Raw genomic sequence first — 22,401 nt, 5'->3', positions numbered from 1 at the left:
ACATTGAAAAACTATGTTGTAGCCCGCCTCTGCACTTTTTCCAGTGCCATAATATCTTTCTTTAAAACAGGTGCCCAAAATTGCACAGCATATTCAATATGTGGTCTTACCAGTGATTTATAAAGAGGCAAAATTATATTCTCATATTCTCAACAGTGATTTAGAAAGGGTAGTAGATGCCTGGAACAGCCTTCCAGTGGGAGCAGTAAAGGCTAACAGTGATATAGAAATGTTAATGCATATGGCATGCAATGTTTATAAATAATGTATATAGTTACAGTGTATGATGTATATAACTAATGTATATAGTTACTGTATGTAGCGTATATGGTATATAAATAATGCTTACTGTTACCATGTATGGTTTATAATGTATATATATAGAATGTACATTTGTATAGTTACTGTATATTGCTTATAATGTATACAGTTACTGTGTATGGCTTTAGTGTCTATAAATGAAGTATATAGTTACAGTAAATGGCGTATAATGTATATGGTTAATGTATATGGTGTTTATAGTTACGGGATATGATGTATAATATATAGTTACAATATACAGTGTATAATATATAGTTACTGTATACAGTGTATAATATATAGTTACTGTATACAGTGTATAATAGTTACTGTATATATATCCCACCCTCCACTCCCAATATACCAGATCACCCTCTTTATTATTCAGCCCTATCGGTAGGTCGGTTTGGGCACGCACATCTCAACCCACTTCCGTATATTCCCTATGTTACCTTTATTATGTTTATTTCTTACAACTTACGACCTTTTGTGTCCCGACCACAAATGTAGTTACTGTAAACAGTGCATAATATATAATTACTGTATATTGTGTATGATATATATAGTTACTATATATAGTGTATATTGTATATAGTTATTGCATATAGTGTATAATATATATACCGTAGTTATTGTGTACAATATATATAGTTATTGTATAATGGTGTATAATATATATATATAGTAACTGTAAAATGTATATAATGTATAAAAATAGTGTATATTGTTACTGTATATGGTGCATGATATATAGTTACTGTATACAGTGTGTAATATATGTTGTTGCTGTATACGTAATAGAAAGTATATCATGTGATATATATATATATATAGTTACTCTATACGTAGTATAATGTATATAAATAATATATATATATAAATATATATTGTTACTGCATACAGTGTATACTATATATTGTTACTTTATACTGTGTATATAATATTTTGTTACTGTATACGGTGTATAACATACATATTGTTATTGTATATGGTGTATAAGATATATATATATAGTTATTGTATACAGTATATAATGTATACAGTTACTGCATACGGTGTATACTATATATTGTTACTGTATATGGTTTATAAGATATATATAGATATTGTATACAGTACATAATGTATACAGTTACTGCATATGGTGTATACTATATGTTGCAGCTGGACTCAGTGCCATGACAGGCAGTTGCACAGTTAATCCAGTATTGTGGGAGTGAATCGCCTGGTTACATATTCATGAGTTTGCTCTCTACTCCCCCACATTCAGTCTGCCAGCGACAGGCTCTGGGAAGGAAGTGAAGCTGTTCTGCTCTCCAGCATACGCTGCTCTCTGAGGGTTCTAGAGACCTGCAGCCATCCCCGGGGGTCGCTTACAGAGCCGCGTGCCTGTGCTTTAGCCAGAGGTGAATCAGGAATGGATTAATGGCCAGATACCTGTCCAAGGAATGTCTCAAACCCTGCCGGATTGCTGATGGGCAGAGCTGTGTCTGTGAATAAGGATATTTCATAGGTGCAATGAGACGGGGTTCTAGCTAATTAGATTATTATGGATCCGATTTGTTCTGAACGTCATGCAATCTGCTCTGCTACTCTATGAGTGCACCTGGTCTTCCACTCACACTCACACCAACCAGCTCTCACACCCTTTTAAACCGACCATCCAGGAGATAAGGTTTGGGACTGCAGCCTGAGGCGGGTCTGGACCAGACGGCTGTGATTGATGCAGACGGTGGGCTTCATGCAATATTGTATCATCTCACGGTCTAATGGAGAAAGTGGCTTTGAACTACATTATCAACACAACAATAAACCCTAATCACTCTACCCAAACCTAGTGATTCTTACTTACCCCACCCAGGCCTAGAGCGTACGAGTTCACTCCAGTTCTCGCTGCCAAGAGCCATGAGCTGAACGGGCCGGATTATTCTAGGTGTCCACCCCTGGGCAGCGGACAATGTGACAGTGGTCCAACCGGCATCCCACGGCAGGTACCTTCCCCAAACCGTATTCATTTAAGTATAAATTGCTTCTTTTGTGCAGGATGTCCCCCCCCCACCCCCCCTCCCATTGCACCAGATGTTAATAGCACCCAGGGGTCAGGATTAGTCTCCAGTACCCGAGTACTGCGATGGGGACCATTAATTACATTTTCATCGAGCCCGGGGGATGTGGGCATGGAAGGTTTTTCGACTGTGATAAAGGGATAGGAAAGCTGGTGAGACATTCTCTGCTGTGTAACGAGAACAATCTATTCCATCCTAAACTGTACAGCGTGTCGTTATTATCAGGAGCAAGTCTGATTGTTTACCAGCAGTGATTGACAGCTTGGCAGGAGTAACCATCCCAAACCGTCACCCATTAGGGGAGCTTCATTCCCATATTCACTGACTGTGTTTGCAAACAGATCTTGCTGCCAAATAAACCAGCCCGAGAAACGCTTGTATAATGCATTTCCTGTGATATTTGAAGCAAATCCTCTAATTTCTCCAGTTTTGTCAGAATGGATTTGCATATTTACAAATGACTAAACTCACTTCGTATCCCTGCGTTTCACTGTGAAACCATAATTATCAGATACCGTGTCACCCTGCACTGGGGAGGAGACACACGGATATGGGGGGCTGTGGGAGGAAGTAAAATACTCATTAAGGGGGGGGGGGAAGAAACAGTCATCAGGGGGTAGCACCACAAGAGAGCATTGTAATAGAGCACCATACAAACAAGCGCGTTATGAGAGACAACATAATAAGAAAGTGCTTTAAGAGAGAGAGTGCATACTATTAGAGAGCACACCCTGAGAGAGTGCTACGTTAGAGGATGCTTTTAGTTTCATATAATAATCTGCCCCAGCACAGGTGTGATGTCATAACCTTCCCACAAACAGGTGTGATATAATAATTTTCCTAAGCACAAGTGTAATGTAATAACCGTCCCTAATAGAGGGATCATGTAATCATGCTCACTGACACAGGTGTAATGTAATAATGTTTCTCGATACAGGTGTGATATAACCTTCCCCATTACAGGTGTAATTCAATACCCTTCTCAGCTACAGGTGTAATATAATAACCTTCCCCGATACAGGTGTGATTATAACCTTCCCCATTACAGGTGTAATACCCTTCTCAGCTACAGGTGTAATATAATAACCTTCCCCGATACAGGTGTAAAATATCTGTGTTCTCTGATACAGGTGTGATGTAATAACTTTACCAGATACAGATATAATAAAGTAACCTTCCTCGATTCAGGTAAAATATAGTAGCCTTCCCTGATACAGGTATAATGTAATAAAATAATATCCTTCCCCAATACAGTTTTAATATAATAACCTTCCTCGATACAGGTGTAATTTAATAACCTTTCCTGTTACAGGTATAATATAATCACATTGCTCGGCACAGGTGTAATATAATAACCTTCTTCAATAATATAATAACCTTCACCAATACAGGTGTAATATGATAATGTTTCCAAATACAGGTGTAATATAATAACCTTCACCAATACAGGTGTAATATGATAATGTTTCCCAATACAGGTGTAATATGATAATGTTTCCCAATACAGGTGTAATATAATAACCTTCAGAAATTAGAACATCGGGGCACACAGAAATGTGAATACTAAACCTCTGATTGTGGGATCCCAACATTTTTTTTTTTTTTTCAATTCTTTATTTTTGTTGTGCATAAAGATATAACAACGCGTATGTGGTACCCCAACGGCATTCCACAAACTTTGCAATGACAGGTATAACAACGGAGTACATGGTAGTACTTGCACAATTTTATATTATATTAACATGAGAGGTCAATTCTATTTCTGATAGTTTGTGTGTGGACATATTACGTGAGACAATCGAGTTAATTTAGGTCATGCATAGCGTTTCGTCGATCAATATGTCCCTGAGATATGTATAAGATTGAAACTATGCCTGTTTTAAGCAATGGGGAATTAACAAGATTAACAATTCAGGCATGTAAAGTAGAATAATAAGTCGAGTATTATGCAACAGTATGTACAATCGAATATAGATCAGTTATAGTAACTGCAGTGGGTTAGCTACCATAGCTTTGTCAGGATGCCACAAGAGAGCCCATCCACTATGATGCTGAGAGCCCATCCACTATGCTTATGGCACAGAAAGGCAATACAGGTCCGGTCGGTTACATTACAGGCAGAGACAAATACTATCCGCATAAACAAACAAAATCATAACTGGTGGAACATGCCCAAAAAATTGCTGTAACTATTTGTAAAGAAAGAGATAACAAGCTTAACTATACGTTTATATTGTCAGAGTAGCAGTAGGTGAATAACGTTTAGCAATGCTAGTGTGGCTATGCAACAGACAAAAAAAAATAAAAAAATAAAAGAAACAGAAATATAGTCTGCTTGAGTGGTGCCTCAGGCCTCTGAGTTTGGGTACTTAGGTTTTGTGGAAGCTCGGATAAAAGTACCCTTGTGTGGCGGTGTGGTAGGCGCTTCAGCCTATACCCAGCGCAGGGATGTTCTGGAGTTTGGCGTTGGAAGCCCTCTTGATGGTGTCTCTGCATTGGGATTCGGCTTCTTCAGTAGGCTGTGGGGTGGACCCTTGTATTGCGACCCAGTTGGAGATTTTGGTCATATGGGGCAGGCGTGTGCCGCGCTGGTCCCTGGTGCTTGCATCCGATGAGGTGCATGGGGCTTGTTTGGGGCTCCCACGAGCGTGTGAGTGGGTGTTTATGTACGATGCTCTTTGCGCCTTTTCCGACTTTGTCGGACGCTTGCCGCTGTGTAGCCGCATAACTGCTCTGGGGGGCTGAGACCGGGGATCATAGTGGTGGCGCCGGGTTGCAGGGCGGATCAACTTTGCCACTGCTCTCACCGCTTGACTGTGAGACATACCTTGCTTGCACAGTATCGTCCAGAAGCTAGTACACAGCCTGTCAAATGCCTCCAAAGCCTGCGTTGGCGGTCGGGTGCTTGTGCTGTCGAGATTGGGCCTTTGCTGGGCCGCCATCTTGGCTGCGTCTCGTCAGAGTAATACTCCTGCAAGCTGCACGGTCAGTAACCCCTTCAGTGGACTCAGAGTGGCCAGTGGGGACCGGGATAACCCCCACCGGTCCAAAAGGGGGGGGGGGGTAGGGTGCTTGCTGCGTCGCTTCGGAGCTCTGAGGTCGGGAAGAGCGGATGCTACTCCCAGGTTCCAGCTCAGGTAGGCCGCACTTGATTTTCGGTGCCCCTAGTCCCGACGGGCGTCGGAGTGGTATTCCCCGCTTCTATGGTGCACCCCCAACGTGGATAGTGCACCCTGGTGTTTCTTTGGGCCCCGAGGCCAGCGTTATTCAGCTTTTTCCTGCCCGCCGGACAGGAGCTCATGGAACCCACGTCCACTCCGTTTGGCGGTCAGGCTCCGCCCCCGGGATCCCAACATTTTTTGTGGGGTCTGGGTGCAGAAATAGTCAGACCAGTTCCGTTATTGGCCAAGGCAAATAAATGTACAAACTGAACTAAATGCAGTCTATTTTTAGTAAATCACACAGTTCAGTGGAGTAGATGCAATATACTGTAATTGTATCCAGATTCACACATAGTCTGACATGTGTGAATAGCAGGAGAATATAAGGAGAATAGTACATTGCATTTAATAATATACAAAGCAAATCATAAAAAAAAAAAAAAGATATACAGAATATGTATTACAAATGTCGGTCCAGTAATGATGTTAATTTCAACGAGTGAGTCAGGAGGGATTCCACCCCAATTATTGAAAGGGGTTACCCTGGCACAAATATAATGGGAATGCCATTCCTAGGAATGGTACACTATAATAACCTTCCCTGGCACAGGTGTAATACAATAACCTTCTCTACACAGGTGTAATGAAATAAACATCCCCACACGGGTGTAATGTAATAACCTTCCGTGACACAGGTGTAATACAATACCTGTCTCTGACACAGGTGTAATGTAATAACCATCCCCGCACAGGTGTAATGTAATAACTTTCCCCACAATGTGTGATGTAATAACTGTCCTCACACAGGTGTAATATAATACCTGTCCCCGCACAGGTGTAATGTATTAATGTTTCCCCACACAGGTGTAATGCAATTACCTTCCTTTACACAGGTGTAATGTTATAAAGTTTCTCCTGCCAAGCTGTAATGTAATAACTGCCCCCAGAACAGGTGTATTGCAGTATACTATTCTGTCAGGTATAATTTAATAATGTTTTCTGGCACTGATATAATGTAACTAACTTCATTGACACAGGTGTAACCTTCCCCGACACATAATGCAATAACCTTCTGTTACACGGGTGTAATCTAACTTCACTGGCAGGTGTAATACCATAGCCCCCACTTAACACACGTGCAATGCATTAACCTTCCTTAACTCAGGTGTAATTCAATAACCTTCCTTAACTCTGGTGTAATGCAATAACCTTCTGTGGCAAAGGTGTAATATTCTTAACCAACACAGATATCATCCAGCAGTGGTCATAGTTTGGAAGATACTTGTATCTAGCCTGACAGCATGTTATTATACTCCATATGGTGTCCAAGTGTTTAGTATACAGGTGGTCCTCACCTTACGACCTACCTGTTTTACGATGGATCGCACTTATGACCAGCTCTCTAGCGTGGGGATTCAAGGAATTCCCAACATTAGAGAGCTGGTCTATATTTGGGGAATTTCCCTGAAAATAGATTAGAAGGATTCCCTGCTCTGGTGCATATGTCTATGTTTGGGTACATTTCCCCGAACATAGACAAGCGCACCAGAGCAGGGAATCCCTCTAATCTATGTTTGGGGAAATTTACCCAAACATAGATCTCACTTACAGACCAATTCATTTTACGATCAGGTCGTAAGACCGGAACCTGGTCGGTAAGTACCTGTATATAGTATATATTGTGTTACCTGGATGCCAATATCAGATAAGAATTAGATCTAAATACTGCCTGCTCTTGGTAATCACCCTTTTCTGACTCCTAACTCCTAACCAGGTAGTTCTGTTTGTTCCAGGATCCGTCGCCCTATGAACACATAGTACTTTCTCCCTCAGTTTCTCTATATAGCTCTCGTGTAGTTGATTTGTCTCGCGTGGTGTCCTCTAAACTGCTTTTAGAAAGGCTAGCAGTCAGTTAGTGAGGGCCTTCTGACTGTCACTCTACATATTCCTCCCCCCTTGCTTTCTTTTCTATCCTTCATTCTTCCTTGTGTCATTGACCCAGGGGATTACTCCATCTCTCTTGTTATCCCCCTTTCTCCCCATAGCTCTTCCTCCCTGATTATGGTGTTAAGCACTGTGCAAAATTCCCCAGCCTTGTTCTCCTCTTACCTATCTCTCCTCCTGTCTTGTGTCTACCCCCTATCCCTTTTAATATCTCTCCTCATTGTCCCCCGTTTCTCCTTCTGCCTTGTGTGTATCCCTCTGCAGACCCCCATCCCTTTTAATATCTGTTATCGTTCTCTCCTATCTCGTCTTCATTCTGCCTTGTGTCTATCACTCTGCATTTCTCTTGTCCCTCTCTGCCATTGGCTGGCTCAAGGCAGAGGAAATCTAAGCTATTACTGTAAACTCTTCGTACTGAATCATGATATTTTGCTCACAGATAATTCACTTATTAGCCTCTCATTAAAGGCAGAATTAGAGGATGGAACAGTGATTTAAGAGGTTAGCCAAATAAAATGTTACACCATGTGTATTCATCACCGTCCAAGTATTTCATTCATCTCAATAGCATCCTGAGACTGGGTCTAAGCAGGCTCCTTAACCCCTTAAGGACCAAACTTCTGGAATAAAAGGGAATCATGACATGTCACACATGTCATGTGTCCTTAAGGGGTTAAAGGAACACTATATTCACCTAAATTACTTTAGCTAAATAAAGCAGTTTTAGTGTATAGATCATTCCCCTGCAATTTCACTGCTCAATTCACTGTCATTTAGGAGTTAAATCACTTTGTTTCTGTTTATGCAGCCCTAGCCACACCTCCCCTGGCTATGATTGACAGAGCCTGCATAAAAAAAAAAAAAAAACTGGTTTCATTTTCAAACAGATGTAATTTACCTTAAATAATTATATCTCAATCTCTAAATTGAACTTTAATCACATACAGGAGGCTCTTGCAGGGTCTAGCAAGCTATTAACATAGCAGGGGATAAGAAAATCTTAATTAAACAGAACTTGCAATAAAGAAAGCCTAAATAGGGCTCTCTATACAGGAAGTGTTTATGGAAGGCTGTGCAAGTCACATGCAGAGAGGTGTGACTAGGGTTCATAAACAAAGGGATTTAACTCCTAAATGGCAGAGGATTGAGCAGTGAGGCTGCAGGGGCATGTTCTATACACCAAAACTGCTTCATTAAGCTAAAGTTGTTAAGGTGACTATAGTGTCCCTTTAACACTGACTGATCCGGGGTCAGATAGAGCCCAGGGGTCAAAATTAATACATATTATAATATCAGTTTAATGCAAATAATAGAATAACAGCACGGCAGCTTATAGGGTGTGACTGAGGAACACAGCAGGTAACAGGATGTGACTGAGGAACACAGCAGGAAATAGGGTGTGATTAAGGAACACAGCAGGAAATAGGGTGTGACTGAGGAACACAGCATGAAATAGGGTGTGACTGAGGAACACAGCAGGAAATAGGGTGTGACTGAGGAACACAGCAGGTAATAAGATGTGACTGAGGAACACAGCAGGAAATAGGGTGTGACTGAGGAACACAGCAGGTAATAGGATGTGACTGAGGAACACAGCAGGTAATAGGGTGTGACTGAGAAACACAGCAGGTAATAGGGTGTGACTGAGGAACTCAGCAGGTAATAGGGTGTGACTGAGGAACACAGCAGGTAAAAGGGTGTGACTGAGGAACACAGCAGGTAATAGGGTGTGACCGAGGAACACAGCAGGATATAGGGTGTGACCAAGGAACACAGCTGGTAATAGGGTGTGACTGAGGAACACAGCAGATAATAGGGTGTAACTGAGGAACTCAGCAGGTAATAGGATGTGACTGAGGAACACAGAAGGTGATAGGGTGTGACTGAGGAACACAGAAGGTAATAGGGTGTGACTGAGGAACTCAGCAGGTAATAGGGTGTGACTGAGGAACACAGCAGGTAACAGGATGTGACTGCAGTAAGACTAAGAAACACAGCAGGTAATAGGGTGTGACCGAGGAACACAGCAGGATATAGGGTGTGACTGAGGAACACAGCAGGTAATAGGGTGTGACCAAGGAACACAGCAGGTAATAGGGTGTGACTGAGGAACACAGCAGATAATAGGGTGTAACTGAGGAACTCAGCAAGTAATAGGATGTGACTGAGGAACACAGAAGGTGATAGGGTGTGACTGAGGAACACAGAAGGTAATAGGGTGTAACTGAGGAACTCAGCAGGTAATAGGGTGTGACTGAGGAACATAGAAGGTAATAGGATGTGACTGAGGAACTCAGCAGGTAATAGGGTGTGACTGAGGAACTCAGCAGGTAATAGGGTGTGACTGAGGAACACAGCAGGTAATAGGGTGACTGAGGAACTCAGCAGGTAATAGGGTGTGACTGAGGAACACAGCAGGTAACAGGATGTGACTGCAGTAAGACTAAGAAACACAGCAGGTAATAGGGTGTGACTGAGGAACACAGCAGGTAATAGGGTGTGACTGAGGAACACAGAAGGTAATAGGGTGTGACTGAGGAACGCAGCAGGTAATATGGTGTGACTGAGGAACTCAGCAGGTGATACAGTAATGCTGAAGAACACAGCAGGTTATGGGGCGTGACTAAGGAAGTTGGCAGGTAAATCGATGATACTGACGAACCCAGCAGCTGATAGGGTGTGATTGAGAAAGACAGAAGATGAAACACTGAGATAGAGGAACACAGCAGGTAATACAGTGAGACTAAGGAAAAATGCAATATAATAAGATGAAAGGAGCTCTCTAAGCAACCTAATTTATCACATTTTAATGTTGTTCAGTTTGGACTAAATTAACATATATTATGCAGAACTGTTAATACCACTTTATCAAAATGACCCATTGCATATATTGAACCATTACAGTGGGCTCCAATGGTGAGGTTACTTTGAATACTTCTTGAAGGAACACTGCAGATGATAAGATAACAATGAAGACCTGCAATTAATGGGGTGAGACTGAGGAAAATCAAGTAATGGGGTGAAAACTTTTACATGCATGGAGAACACATTTAGTCTTCCCTAAAATAGGCAGTAAATGTTGTAATTTTGTCTCCCGCAGAGTTGGTGAATCATGAAGAACACAATCTTCTGGATATTCACACTCATTGCAGGTATAGCAACTGCACAGATTTGCCCAAAAAGATGCCTGTGCCAGAACCTTGCCCCATCCTTAGCAATCTTGTGTGCCAAGACTGGGTTACTCTTTGTCCCATCAGTTATAGATCGTCGGACTGTGGAGCTCAGACTCACCGACAACTTCATTACCATAATCCGCAGAAGAGACTTCACTAACATGACCCGATTGCTGCACCTAACTTTATCCAGAAACACCATCAGCCTCATCACTCCTCACACGTTTGCCGATCTCCGAGGTCTGCGGGCATTGCACCTGGATAATAACCGCATTCTGTCTATGGGGGACGAGCAGCTCAAAGGCCTTCTAAATCTTAGGCATCTCATCCTAAGCAACAATCAGCTTAACACTATTTCACCAGGTTCGTTCCATGATTTTGTGGGGACCCTGGAAGATCTAGATCTTTCATATAACAACCTGGTTGAGATCCCCTGGCAGACCATCTCCAAACTGACTAATGTCAATTCTTTGAGCCTTGACCATAACCTTATTGAATTTGTGCCTGGAGGAGTTTTCACCAACCTCCACAAACTGGCACGATTAGACATGACCTCTAACAAGCTAAAAACCATTCCACCTGACCCTTTGTTCCTGCGTATTCCAGTCTATGCTAAATCCAAAGGGTCACCACTTTCATCCCTGGTACTGGGGTTTGGAGGAAATCCTTTACACTGCAACTGCGAGCTTCTGTGGCTTCGACGATTGACTAGAGAGGATGATTTGGAGACCTGTGCTTCACCCCACAACCTCCTGGGAAAATATTTCTGGAGTATATCGGAGGAAGAGTTCATGTGTGACCCACCTGTGGTCACACACCATTCAGGACATAGCTTTGTTATGGAGGGAGAGGGGGTTGTTTTAAAATGCAAGGCAGTGGGGGACCCTGAGCCTTCGATCCATTGGGTGTCCCCCGAAGGTAAAGTATTCTCCAACTCATCTAGAGCAATCTCTTATGAAAATGGGACTCTAGAAATCTCTATTACCATGGTGAGGGATTCTGGATCCTTTACTTGTATTGCCTCAAACACAGCAGGCGATGCCACTGCATCTGTGGAATTGAGCGTTAGTCCATTACCTCACCCATCCAATACCAGTCAAAGAGGGCACAGATTAGACAGGGGACCTTCTGACATTCTCATTCAAGCTAAGCCTGGATCTTCTCAAAATGAATCCAACAGCCACTCAGAGAGGAAGGTGATAACGGCCCAACTGAGTCATAATTCGGCCGTAGTGCAGTGGTTCTTGGACCGAAACATACCTGGGATTCGAATGTACCAAGTTCAGTACAATAGCTCTGCAGATGACAGTCTAATATACAGGCAAGTAATATAGGGTAATACAGTGTACTGGGTATTGCTAAAATTGTTATAATAATAATTTAATATTGATAAACACATTATGATTTATATTTTTATCCAAATATCGATGTGGGAAGTTATATGAAATATATAATAATAGACAAAACAACAAATGTATTCTATAAAATATTATATCTGTTTGGGTGATATTCCAAATGTTTGTTTGCTGTTTCTCAATTTCACAACCCCCCCCCCGCCTCTCCTTCCCCCGTGAAAACAAACAAACAAATATTAACCTTTTCTCAGTATGGCAGCTTTGAGGTCCAGGATCAGTTCTCATTCATGCAGGAGCTTTAACCAGCTCTTTGTATGACATGTTTGGGGTCCTGGATCAGCACTCACTCACCTTCAACTTGTAGCACTTGCTCAGGGCCAATATTTGCCTGTGACCTAAAACAAGAATTTCCCCTTACCGGTGACTTTTATTCTATGTTCCCTCTTGTCCTGAACCTATATTCATTCTTGCCTGTGTTCTACCCCTTGCAGGATGATACCCCCAAATAATCAGAGTTTCCTTCTGAATGACTTGGCACCTGGCCGCGAGTATGATCTGTGTGTCCTGGCCGTGTATGATGATGGGATGACTTCACTGACCGCCACTAGGGTCGTGGGCTGTGCTCACTTCAGCACAAAAGATGAAGTTGGGCAGTGCCAGCCTCTCCACACTCAATTCCTTGGGGGCACCATGATAATTATTATAGGAGGGATTATTGTGGCCTCTGTGCTGGTCTTTATTATCATCCTGATGATCAGATACAAAGTGTACAGTGGCCAAGAAGAAGGTGGGAAAGCCCGGGTCAGCAATGTCTACTCTCAGACCAATGGGCAGCAAGCTCTGGCTTGCGCCAATTCTTGTGCCAAGCTCACAGGGGCTTTTGAGGAGCTGCCATTGAGCACAGATTTTACAACAGAGGAAAAGGCATTGAGGGGTGTGTGCGGCACCATTTCCAAACCAGACCAAGGTAATTGCCGAATATTCTCTGTGTGTGAATATAGTAAGGATTTAGACGAATAACTAGATTAAAATTGACCCTGTTTTATCTGCAGGTAGTGATCACACTGGGAAGCAGAGGATGGATCTAAACATATGACAGCGGCTCCCACCACTCACAGGCACGGTATGGAACAACCACCATCGGGCCAGTAATCTAGATATACAATCACTTTCATACTGATCAATTCATAAACCCCTCTTGCTACCCTTTTCGAGTGCCATATCTGAAGGACCAGAGCAAACCATGGAATAATATCTGAAACTGCCACTCAACGTCCCATTCACACACACAGATCGATAAATCCTCATTCAAGCTGATAGCTATTACAGACCCTCCCTCCTTCATATTCACCCAGTATAATATTAATGAATGTGTCCATTCTGCTCATGAAATATCACTGTAGTCAATGCCTCTCTATAAAAAGCATGAAGTGTGAAGGTTGGGGAAATTGCCATAATTTGTCAATGCTTCTAAAGGAGAAGCGTTGGATTGGACCAAGATCATCAAGGTTGACGATCTCACAGAATGAAGTTTGGTTGCTGAGAGGAGGCCGTCCTGGAGCTGGGTAACAGCTACATTTAATGTGTTTTTTCATTATAAAGGGAGGCCCTGAATGTAAAACGATAAACAAATCTCTCTCTCTCTCTCCCTCCCTCCCTCTCTCTCCCCCCCTTATTAGTATTTAGGGCCCCCACCCACCACTCAGTGGTGGGAGCTGGGGGGAGGACAATATGTTCCCCTCCCCCTCATCATTTTACTTTAGCGAGGAGGGGCATAATTTACTAATACTGTGTAACATTCTTCATTCTTCCACTGGGTAAGTATATTAGTTTTTAGGCAATACTGTGCTTTGGAACTTCGGCACTTCGGCAACTTCGGAACTTCGGCACTTCGGCACTTCGGCACTTCAGCACTTCGACACTTCGGAAATTCGGTAATTTCGGGACTTCGGCAATTCATCTATTCGGACATTCGGAAGTACCCGAATGTCCGAATTGCCCAAATTTCATCCGAATTCAGCTTCCCAAAAACAAGAACAAAATTGCACTCTCTGAGATAGAATGTACTCAGTTAACTGACTACCAACGAATTACTAGCAACTAATTAATACCAACTAATAAATACTAGCTAATATAAATTAATTACAACAAACCAATCAACACAAACTATTTACCACCAACTAATTAATACAAAACAACTAATTACTAGCAACTAATTAATACTGTGACAAAATGCCTTTTGTCACTGGATTTTTAGGTGACAAGCTGCCCTTTGCCCCTGGCTGTTGGAGGAGCCTGATTGCCAGCCTCCTGCCTCATGACTATGGCCCTGGGTTGTATGGCCCTTTACAAACATTATTTGGGCTAATGTATTTATATTGTGCTGCTGCTGGCCCTTTAAGAACTGCATTGTGGCTTATGGACTTGTATTGGACCATGCTGGCCCTTTAAGAACCATCTGGGGACATATTGATACTTTGTGTGACAATGCCCCTTTAAGACTATGTCCCCAGACCTTTAACCCCTTAAGGACACATGACATGTGTGACATGTCATGATTCCCTTTTATTCCAGAAGTTTGGTCCTTAAGGGGTTAAAATACTTTGTCTATGGTTTTCTCCCACTTGGTTCAGTAAATGGAGCTTACTGAACCAAGTACCACACAGTCGGACCACCCAGAAGTGGAAGTGTGCAGGCAACTTACCTCCCAGGCTGGGAGCCTGCTGTAGGTAAGTTGCCGACCGCTGGGTGGCCGCAGTTCGTGCAAACAAACACGTGGCGGCGACCATCTTTGTTCATTCGAACGAGGTCAGCGGTATGTGTAGCCAAATTCATGGAACTGAAATCGGCTACACATTTCAACGAACACCGCTGACGCTTACCCTCTCCTACACTCCGTTTTCAGCTACAGAGACTAAGTCCCGTTCGGCAGTTTGAACATACAGTGAGACTAAGCTAAATGCACGATCGGCCCCGTTCGTGCATTCAAATGGGACTTAGTCATTTTTCTGCCTGAAATAGCCCAAATCTATGGAACTGTAATAAAGGTCATAAAGGACTTCCAGCTAACTTTTGAACTACTGGAGGGATTTGTATGATTTTTGGTTATGTTTATATTTAAAGCGGCACTGTCATGCCGAATCCCGTTTTTTTTTTTTAACCCCCCTCCCGCCTCCACTACATCCAATTGACCCCCTAGTCACCCCCAAATGCCCCTAAGCCCCCCAGATTACCTATTTTTAAATCTGTATCTTCTGCCCCGATCTTTATTCAGGGCGCCGCCATCTTTGTGTGGGTAGGTGAAGTCCCTGTGGGACACGTCATCTACCCACACTAGACAGACTGTGAGATTCCCGCACATGCCCAGTGAAACACCTGGACATGCGAACGGGAATTTCACCTATTCATTCATTCATCAGACAGACGAATGAATGAATAGAAAAAATCAGACGAACAAACTAACACTGAGTATCAGTGTTCGTTTGTTCGATCAGTTTATTACAAGGAGGGAGCTACCGGCGTGCAGCTCCCTCCTTGTAATATGTAACTATAGAAGCGGCAGGGAGCAGAGCTCCCCACAACTTCATAAGCCCCCCAGGTCCCCCCCTCACTCTATGGGGGTCAATAGCCTGTGGCTGCTCACTGTAAAAACATAAATGGTAATAAGGGGGGGGGGGGACCTACTGTCCTCCCCCCTGGCCCCCACCCCTGCGCGGTGGGTGGGGGCACTAATAAAATAATAAGGGGGGGGACCTACTGTCCTCCCCCCGGCCCCCACCCCTGCGCGATGGGTGGGGGCCCTAATAAAACAATAAGGGGGGGGACCTACTGTCCTCCCCCCGGCCCCCACCCCCTATCGCGGTGGGTGGGGGCCCTAATAAAACAATAAGGGGGGGGACCTACTGTCCTCCCCCCCCGGCGCCCATCCTTGCGCGGTGGGTGGGGGCCCTAATAAAACAATAAGGGGGGGACCTACTGTCCTCCCCCCCGGCCCCCACCCCTGCGCGGTGGGTGGGGGCCCTAATAAAATAATAAGGGGGGGGGGACCTACTGTCCTCCCCCCCCTGGCCCCCACCCCTGCGCGGTGGGTGGGGGCCCTAATAAAATAATAAGGGGGGGGGGACCTACTGTCCTCCCCCCTGGCCCCCACCCCTGAGCGGTGAGTGGGGGCCCTAAATAAAGATAGGGGGGGACCTACTGTCCTCCCCCCTGGCCCCCACCCCTGCGCGCTGGGTGGGGGCCCTAAATAAAGATAGGGGGGGGGACCTACTGTCCTCCCCCCTGGCCCCCACCCCTGAGCGCTGGGTGGGGGCCCTAATAAAATAATAAGGGGGGGACCTACTGTCCTCCCCCCTGGCCCCCACCCCTGCGCGCTGGGTGGGGGCCCTAAATAAAGATAGGGGGGGGGACCTACTGTCCTCCCCCCTGGCCCCCACCCCTGCGCGGTGGGTGGGGGCACTAATAAAATAATAAGGGGGGGGACCTACTGTCCTCCCCCCCGGCCCCCACCCCTGCGCGGTGGGTGGGGGCCCTAATAAAACAATAAGGGGGGGGACCTACTGTCCTCCCCCCGGCCCCCACTCCTGCGCGGTGGGTGGGGGCCCTAATAAAACAATAAGGGGGGGGACCTACTGTCCTCCCCCCCCGGCCCCCACCCCTGCGCGGTGGGTGGGGGCCCTAATAAAACAATAAGGGGGGGACCTACTGTCCTCCCCCCCGGCCCCCACCCCTGCGCGGTGGGTGGGGGCCCTAATAAAATAATAAGGGGGGGGGGACCTACTGTCCTCCCCCCCCTGGCCCCCACCCCTGCGCGGTGGGTGGGGGCCCTAATAAAATAATAAGGGGGGGGAACCTACTGTCCTCCCCCCTGGCCCCCACCCCTGAGCGGTGAGTGGGGGCCCTAAATAAAGATAGGGGGGGACCTACTGTCCTCCCCCCTGGCCCCCACCCCTGCGCGCTGGGTGGGGGCCCTAAATAAAGATAGGGGGGGGGACCTACTGTCCTCCCCCCTGGCCCCCACCCCTGAGCGCTGGGTGGGGGCCCTAATAAAATAATAAGGGGGGGGACCTACTGTCCTCCCGCCTGGCCCCCACCCCTGAGCGGTGAGTGGGGGCCCTAAAGAAAGATAGGGGGGACCTACTGTCCTCCCCCCTGGCCCCCACCCCTGCGCGGTGGGTGGGGGCCCTAATAAAACAATAAGGGGGGGGGGACCTACTGTCCTCCCCCCTGGCCCCCACCCCTGAGCGGTGGGTGGGGGCCCTAAATGAACCCCCCCCCATCAAGGTGACTAGGGGTCCCAAGCCCCTAGTCACCCCCCCCCACCCCAAAACATTCTAACCCCTACCTACCCCCCTCACCCTAAAAATAGTGAGGGGGGAATAAAATAACTAACCTGTAAAAAAGAATAATTAAACTTACCATTTGACGTCTTTTTTCTAAATTCTTCTTTCTTCAGCCCCCAAAAAGGCCAAATAAAAATCCATCATACCCGTCGCACTTTAAAAAAAAAAACGAGCGCAAAAAAAAAATTAATCCATGTTCACCCATGGAGGGCACGCCGCGTACTGAGCTCCGCAGGGCGGGTCAAGGCTTATATAGCCTTGCCCCGCCCTGCAATTAGGCTTAGAACACACTGATTGGTTGGTTTAAGCCAATCAGAGTGCTCTGTGTCATTTTACAAGCGTGGGAAAATTCCAAAGAACTTTCCCACGCTTGTAAAATGACACAGAGCACTGTGATAGGATGGTTTTCAAGCCATCCAATCACAGTGCTCTGTGTCATTTTACAAGCTTGGGAAAGTTCTTTGGAATTTTCCCACGCTTGTAAAATGACACAGAGCACTGTGATTGGATGGCTTGAAATCCATCCTATCACAGTGCTCTGTGTCATTTTACAAGCGTGGGAAAGTTCTTTGGAATTTTCCCACGCTTGTAAAATGACACAGAGCACTGTGATTGGATGGCTTGAAAACCATCCAATCACAGTGATCTGTCATTTTACACAGCGTGGGAAAGTTCTTTTGAATTTTCCCACGCTGTGTAAAATGACACAGAGCACTCTGATTGGCTTAAACCAACCAATCAGTGTGTTCTAAGCCTAATTGCAGGGCGGGGCAAGGCTATATAAGCCTTGATCCGCCCTGCGGAGCTCAGTACGCGGCGTGCCCTCCATGGGTGAACATGGATTAATTTTTTTTTGCGCTCGTTTTTTTTTTTGTTTTTTTTAAAGTGCGACGGGTATGATGGATTTTTATTTGGCTTTTCTGGGGGCTGAAGAAAGAAGAATTTAGAAAAAAGAAGACGTCAAATGGTAAGTTTAATTTTTTTTTTTTACAGGTTAGTTATTTTATTCCTCCCTCACTATTTTTAGGGTGAGGGGGGTAGGTAGGGGATAGAATGTTTTGGGTGGGGGGGGTGACTAGGGGCTTGGGACCCCTAGTCACCTTGATGGGGGGGGGGGTCATTTAGGGCCCCCACCCACCGCTCAGGGGTGGGGGCCAGGGGGGGGAGGACAGTAGGTCCCCCCCCTTATTATTTTATTAGAGCCCCCACCCACAGCGCAGGGGTGGGGGCCAGGGGGGGAGGACAGTAGGTCCCCCCCCTTATTATTTTATTAGGGCCCCCACCGCGCAGGGGTGGGGGCCAGGGGGGGAGGACAGTAGGTCCCCCCCCTTATTATTTTATTAGGGCCCCCACCCACAGCGCAGGGGTGGGGGCCAGGGGGGGGAGGACAGTAGGTCCCCCCCCTTATTATTTTATTAGGGCCCCCACCCACCGCGCAGGGGTGGGGGCCAGGGGGGGAGGACAGTAGGTCCCCCCCCTTATTATTTTATTAGGGCCCCCTCCCACAGCGCAGGGTGGGGGCCAGGGGGGGAGGACAGTAGGTCCCCCCCCTTATTATTTTATTAGGGCCCCCACCCACAGCGCAGGGGTGGGGGCCAGGGGGGAGGACAGTAGGCCCCCCCTTATTATTTTATTAGGGCCCCCACCCACCGCGCAGGGGTGGGGGCCAGGGGGGAGGACAGTAGGTCCCCCCCATCTTTAACCCCCGCGCAGGGGGGGGGGGGTTATTAGGTGTTTTTTTTTTTTTTTTTTTTTATATTATTTACTAATACTAAGTAATCTTTACTTAGTATTAGTACATTTGGCTTCAAGACCAATTCAGGTCTTTCAGCCTTTTAGTAGATAGCTCCCTGATACCGTGGGAATTAGGGAGTTATCTACTAAGCGGCTGCAAGATGCAGCCACAGCAATGAATAGGATCGGAGTTTCATTCATTAGAATGAAATTCCGATACGAACAAAGTACCGAATTGCATCCTAACACCAATGGAGAAACAGTGCTCATTCTGTTAGGATGCAATTCGGCAGTTTTGCCGGCATTCTGTCTAAGTGACAGGACGTTCGGCAATACTGACAGGAAGCATTGTGGGAACAGGGAGGAAAGCTACGGATCATGGGAAAATTGCTCTGACCAGCGGAAATGAAGCACACTTTGCTCCTCCGCTGGTCAGAGCTGGTCAAGCGGAGGAATCCTCCATAAGACAGAGTCCCTACTTTGTCTTATAATTTTAAAGAAAACTAAAGAAGAATGGAAGAAAAGAATAACAGATCCTGAGAGAGGGGGAGAAGAGGAAGAGATTGAGGAAAGGTAAGTTCGGCATGACAGTGCCGCTTTAAAGTATGTTGATTCTGAATATGTATGTTTATGTGAATATGATGCATATTTTTAAAGTTACAGTGTATGTATAAAAAGTGTATTTTTCCTGCCTGTGATAATTACATTAACCCATTGTGTTCAGAGGGAAGGGTTTGTGTGTAATTGCTGGGAGTGTGTTACTGTAATGTACGTGTTTTATTGGTTGTTCTACAAAACCCTGTGGGCGGGACTGTATGTGTAAAACCTGCATAAAAGAAAGTCCTTTGGTGCCAATTAAAGCAGATCATCTTGTACCTTCATGAAGTTTCGGCTCATGTTTGGGCGATTGGAGAACTACACTCTAGGGATTGCTATAATCACTATACTCCCCAGGGTATAATCACTAAGCTCTGCTAAGAGCTTGTTCCTGTTCCTGCTCTCTGGAATTCGGAGAGGTCGACCTACTGGAAGCTGAACCCTGGTCTTGGGTCCTGAGTGGGTGGAGACGGCGAGACCTCAACTAAGCTGTGGCGGTTCGTGGGGTCTGCAGTGGTTATGGTGTCAGGCAGAGTGCTTGGAGTCCTCGGAAAGCACTAGGAGCATCCGTCAGCGGAAGATACCCGGTCGGGGTGCCAGCGGTTCCGTTACAATTACCAACTAATAAATATGAAATAATATAAATGAATTACCACATACCAATCAACACAAACTATTTACTACCAACTAATAGATACAAACTAATTAATACAACTATTTACTACCAACTAATTAATACCATCAAATTATTAACAGATATTTACTACAAACCAATCAACACAAACTATTTACTACCAACTAATTAATACTAACAGAGAAATGGCGGCCTTTAACATGTTTAGTAGCTGGTTTATGTTTAGTTCACCAGATTAGGATTGAAATGGCGACACACGTGGATGTATCCTGCTGCAGAGAGCGCCGTTTCGTTCTCGCAGTTGGCATTTTAGATGGATATGTACACTGTGCGCCCGATCGACACCATGTTAATTAGCTCTCAGGAATCTTAATACCACGGTTATATAATGTGTACTTAATTGCAGGAATCAATGGCCTGTCAGTCACTCTCACATACTGAGCGCCATCTCTTTGTATGCAGACAGAAGATGCTGATTTGGGAAAAGGTTATTGTGAAACACAAGAGCCAGGGTACCTGTAAATGCACCATAATGCCTTTTTATGAAAGCGCTGTACATTATTTAGTGGGGGAATTATTTATTTATCTTGTTTGTGTCTTTAGGAAGGGTAACGAGACGATGCACATGATGTGGGCTGCTTTTTGCGCTGGAAGGCAGGACGCCCTCACAGTTATCCGATGGCTGCGAGCTGATTCATCGCAAGTGGTTGGAACGCGACTGACCCTCTCATCTACAGTCTGCTCGCTGTTGCAGACCGGTTTCCATGGAAACGAACAGGATAAAGTTTCTGAACTCGTCCCTGTATCCCTGCTTTACTGCACATAAAACACGCCCCCTCGCCATCCATACCCCGAACCACCCTGGACAGAAACACACCGAATCTCCCAGACCTACAAAGATTTTTTTACTTTTTTTATATATTTACTTTTGTAATCCACCCAGATGTTTTGTAATAAAATCTCAGCAAAATGAATGTTGACTATCGCTCTCCCCCTCCACATGGGCAGGTCACGTTAAGTGCCAAACATCTTGCAAAGTCTTTCAATGCACAAATCAATTGCAGTGTACAATAACACACAGGTAACCAAGGCCGACAGTAGATTGAGGATAGAAAGAGCCGTACAAACGGAGGTCATAGACAGAGGTGGCGGGAAGTTGGCGAGTCGTGATTGCAGGAAACAACAGCTTAGTGGAGGTGGGGGAGGGAACACAAAACAACGTGCTTCATATTGGAAGATAAAAGGAGTATTCAACCAGATCCCAGCAGTTTGTGAAACGCACACAAAGAACAGAAACATTTATTTCAATTCAAGGAATTTTCCATCTGTACAGCCACGAGTATGGCATAACAAAATGCAGAGCTAGTCAAACACAATGGCAATATATTTAAATAAGTGCAATAATAAACCGTGTCTACAAACACATATACACAAGGGGACGAGGACACGCCATTTCATACACTGTCCCTTCAAGAGCCAAGGGAGTGGGGGGGAGGACAAAATGTTCGCTAGAAAGATGGGGGGGGGGGGGGGGGGTGGAGAGGGCATGGGGCTGTTATTGTAATGGAAACCTAATGGGTTTAATGAAATAAACAACTATATACAGAGAGCTGACAAGTGACCTGAAAATATTGAATACAAATTGCTTTTGTCCAGCTTGGATATTTTAAACTCAGTGCAGGTTGGTTGTCAATTCACCTTTGTTTTGGGATTATCACTGTTTAGTAAATCTGACAGCGCCTGCTCTATAAAAACTCACCCCTTCTGCTTTTGTGGGGTTTAAGAGACACCCCATATAATGTATTATAATATTTGCCTTATGCCCAGGGCCGGCGCTACCATAAGGCGGCCCAGGTGGCCGCCTTAGGGCTCACCGACCCTGGGGGCGCAAAATCAGCCTGACCTGAGGGGAGCCGGTTAATACGCTACAAGTATTAACCGGCTTCCCTCCAGCCGGTTAATACTTGTAGCGTGGCCGAGCACAGCACTTATCGTTCCGCCAGCGGATCCCAGCCTCCGCCCGCCCACCTCCTACCCTGCTGTCTGACATCATATCCCTGCTCCCTGTGGATCACACAGCGCGGCTGGCGCACAG

At 45.3% G+C, this 22,401-nt stretch overlaps 1 protein-coding gene across 1 annotated transcript; it reads left to right on the top strand.

Moving 5' to 3' along the window:
- Positions 1–1,583: 1,583 nt before the first annotated feature.
- On the top strand, positions 1,584–21,400 carry LOC134572323 (leucine-rich repeat and fibronectin type III domain-containing protein 1-like protein). The gene is made up of 5 exons (XM_063431219.1): positions 1,584–2,291; positions 10,572–11,965; positions 12,491–12,966; positions 13,052–13,122; positions 20,910–21,400. Exons 2-4 carry the CDS (start codon positions 10,584–10,586, stop codon positions 13,093–13,095), a joined length of 1,902 nt encoding a protein of 633 aa, XP_063287289.1. The 5' UTR covers positions 1,584–2,291; positions 10,572–10,583; the 3' UTR covers positions 13,096–13,122; positions 20,910–21,400.
- Positions 21,401–22,401: the final 1,001 nt, after the last annotated feature.

The sequence above is a fragment of the Pelobates fuscus genome, chromosome 9, assembly GCF_036172605.1.
Source record: "Pelobates fuscus isolate aPelFus1 chromosome 9, aPelFus1.pri, whole genome shotgun sequence".
NCBI classification, from domain to species: Eukaryota; Metazoa; Chordata; class Amphibia; order Anura; family Pelobatidae; genus Pelobates; species Pelobates fuscus.
The sequence above is the reverse complement of the archived record's forward strand: the minus strand, read 5'-3'. Positions and strand labels throughout refer to the sequence as shown.

Excerpts from the sequence above, each read along its gene's own strand:
- LOC134572323 (XM_063431219.1), top strand. The coding sequence starts at position 10,584 with ATGAAGAACACAATCTTCTGGATATTCACACTCATTGCAGGTATAGCA. Across the intron at positions 11,966-12,490 it reads GATGACAGTCTAATATACAG|GATGATACCCCCAAATAATC; the intron begins GCAAGTAATATA and ends TACCCCTTGCAG. Across the intron at positions 12,967-13,051 it reads CATTTCCAAACCAGACCAAG|GTAGTGATCACACTGGGAAG; the intron begins GTAATTGCCGAA and ends TTTTATCTGCAG.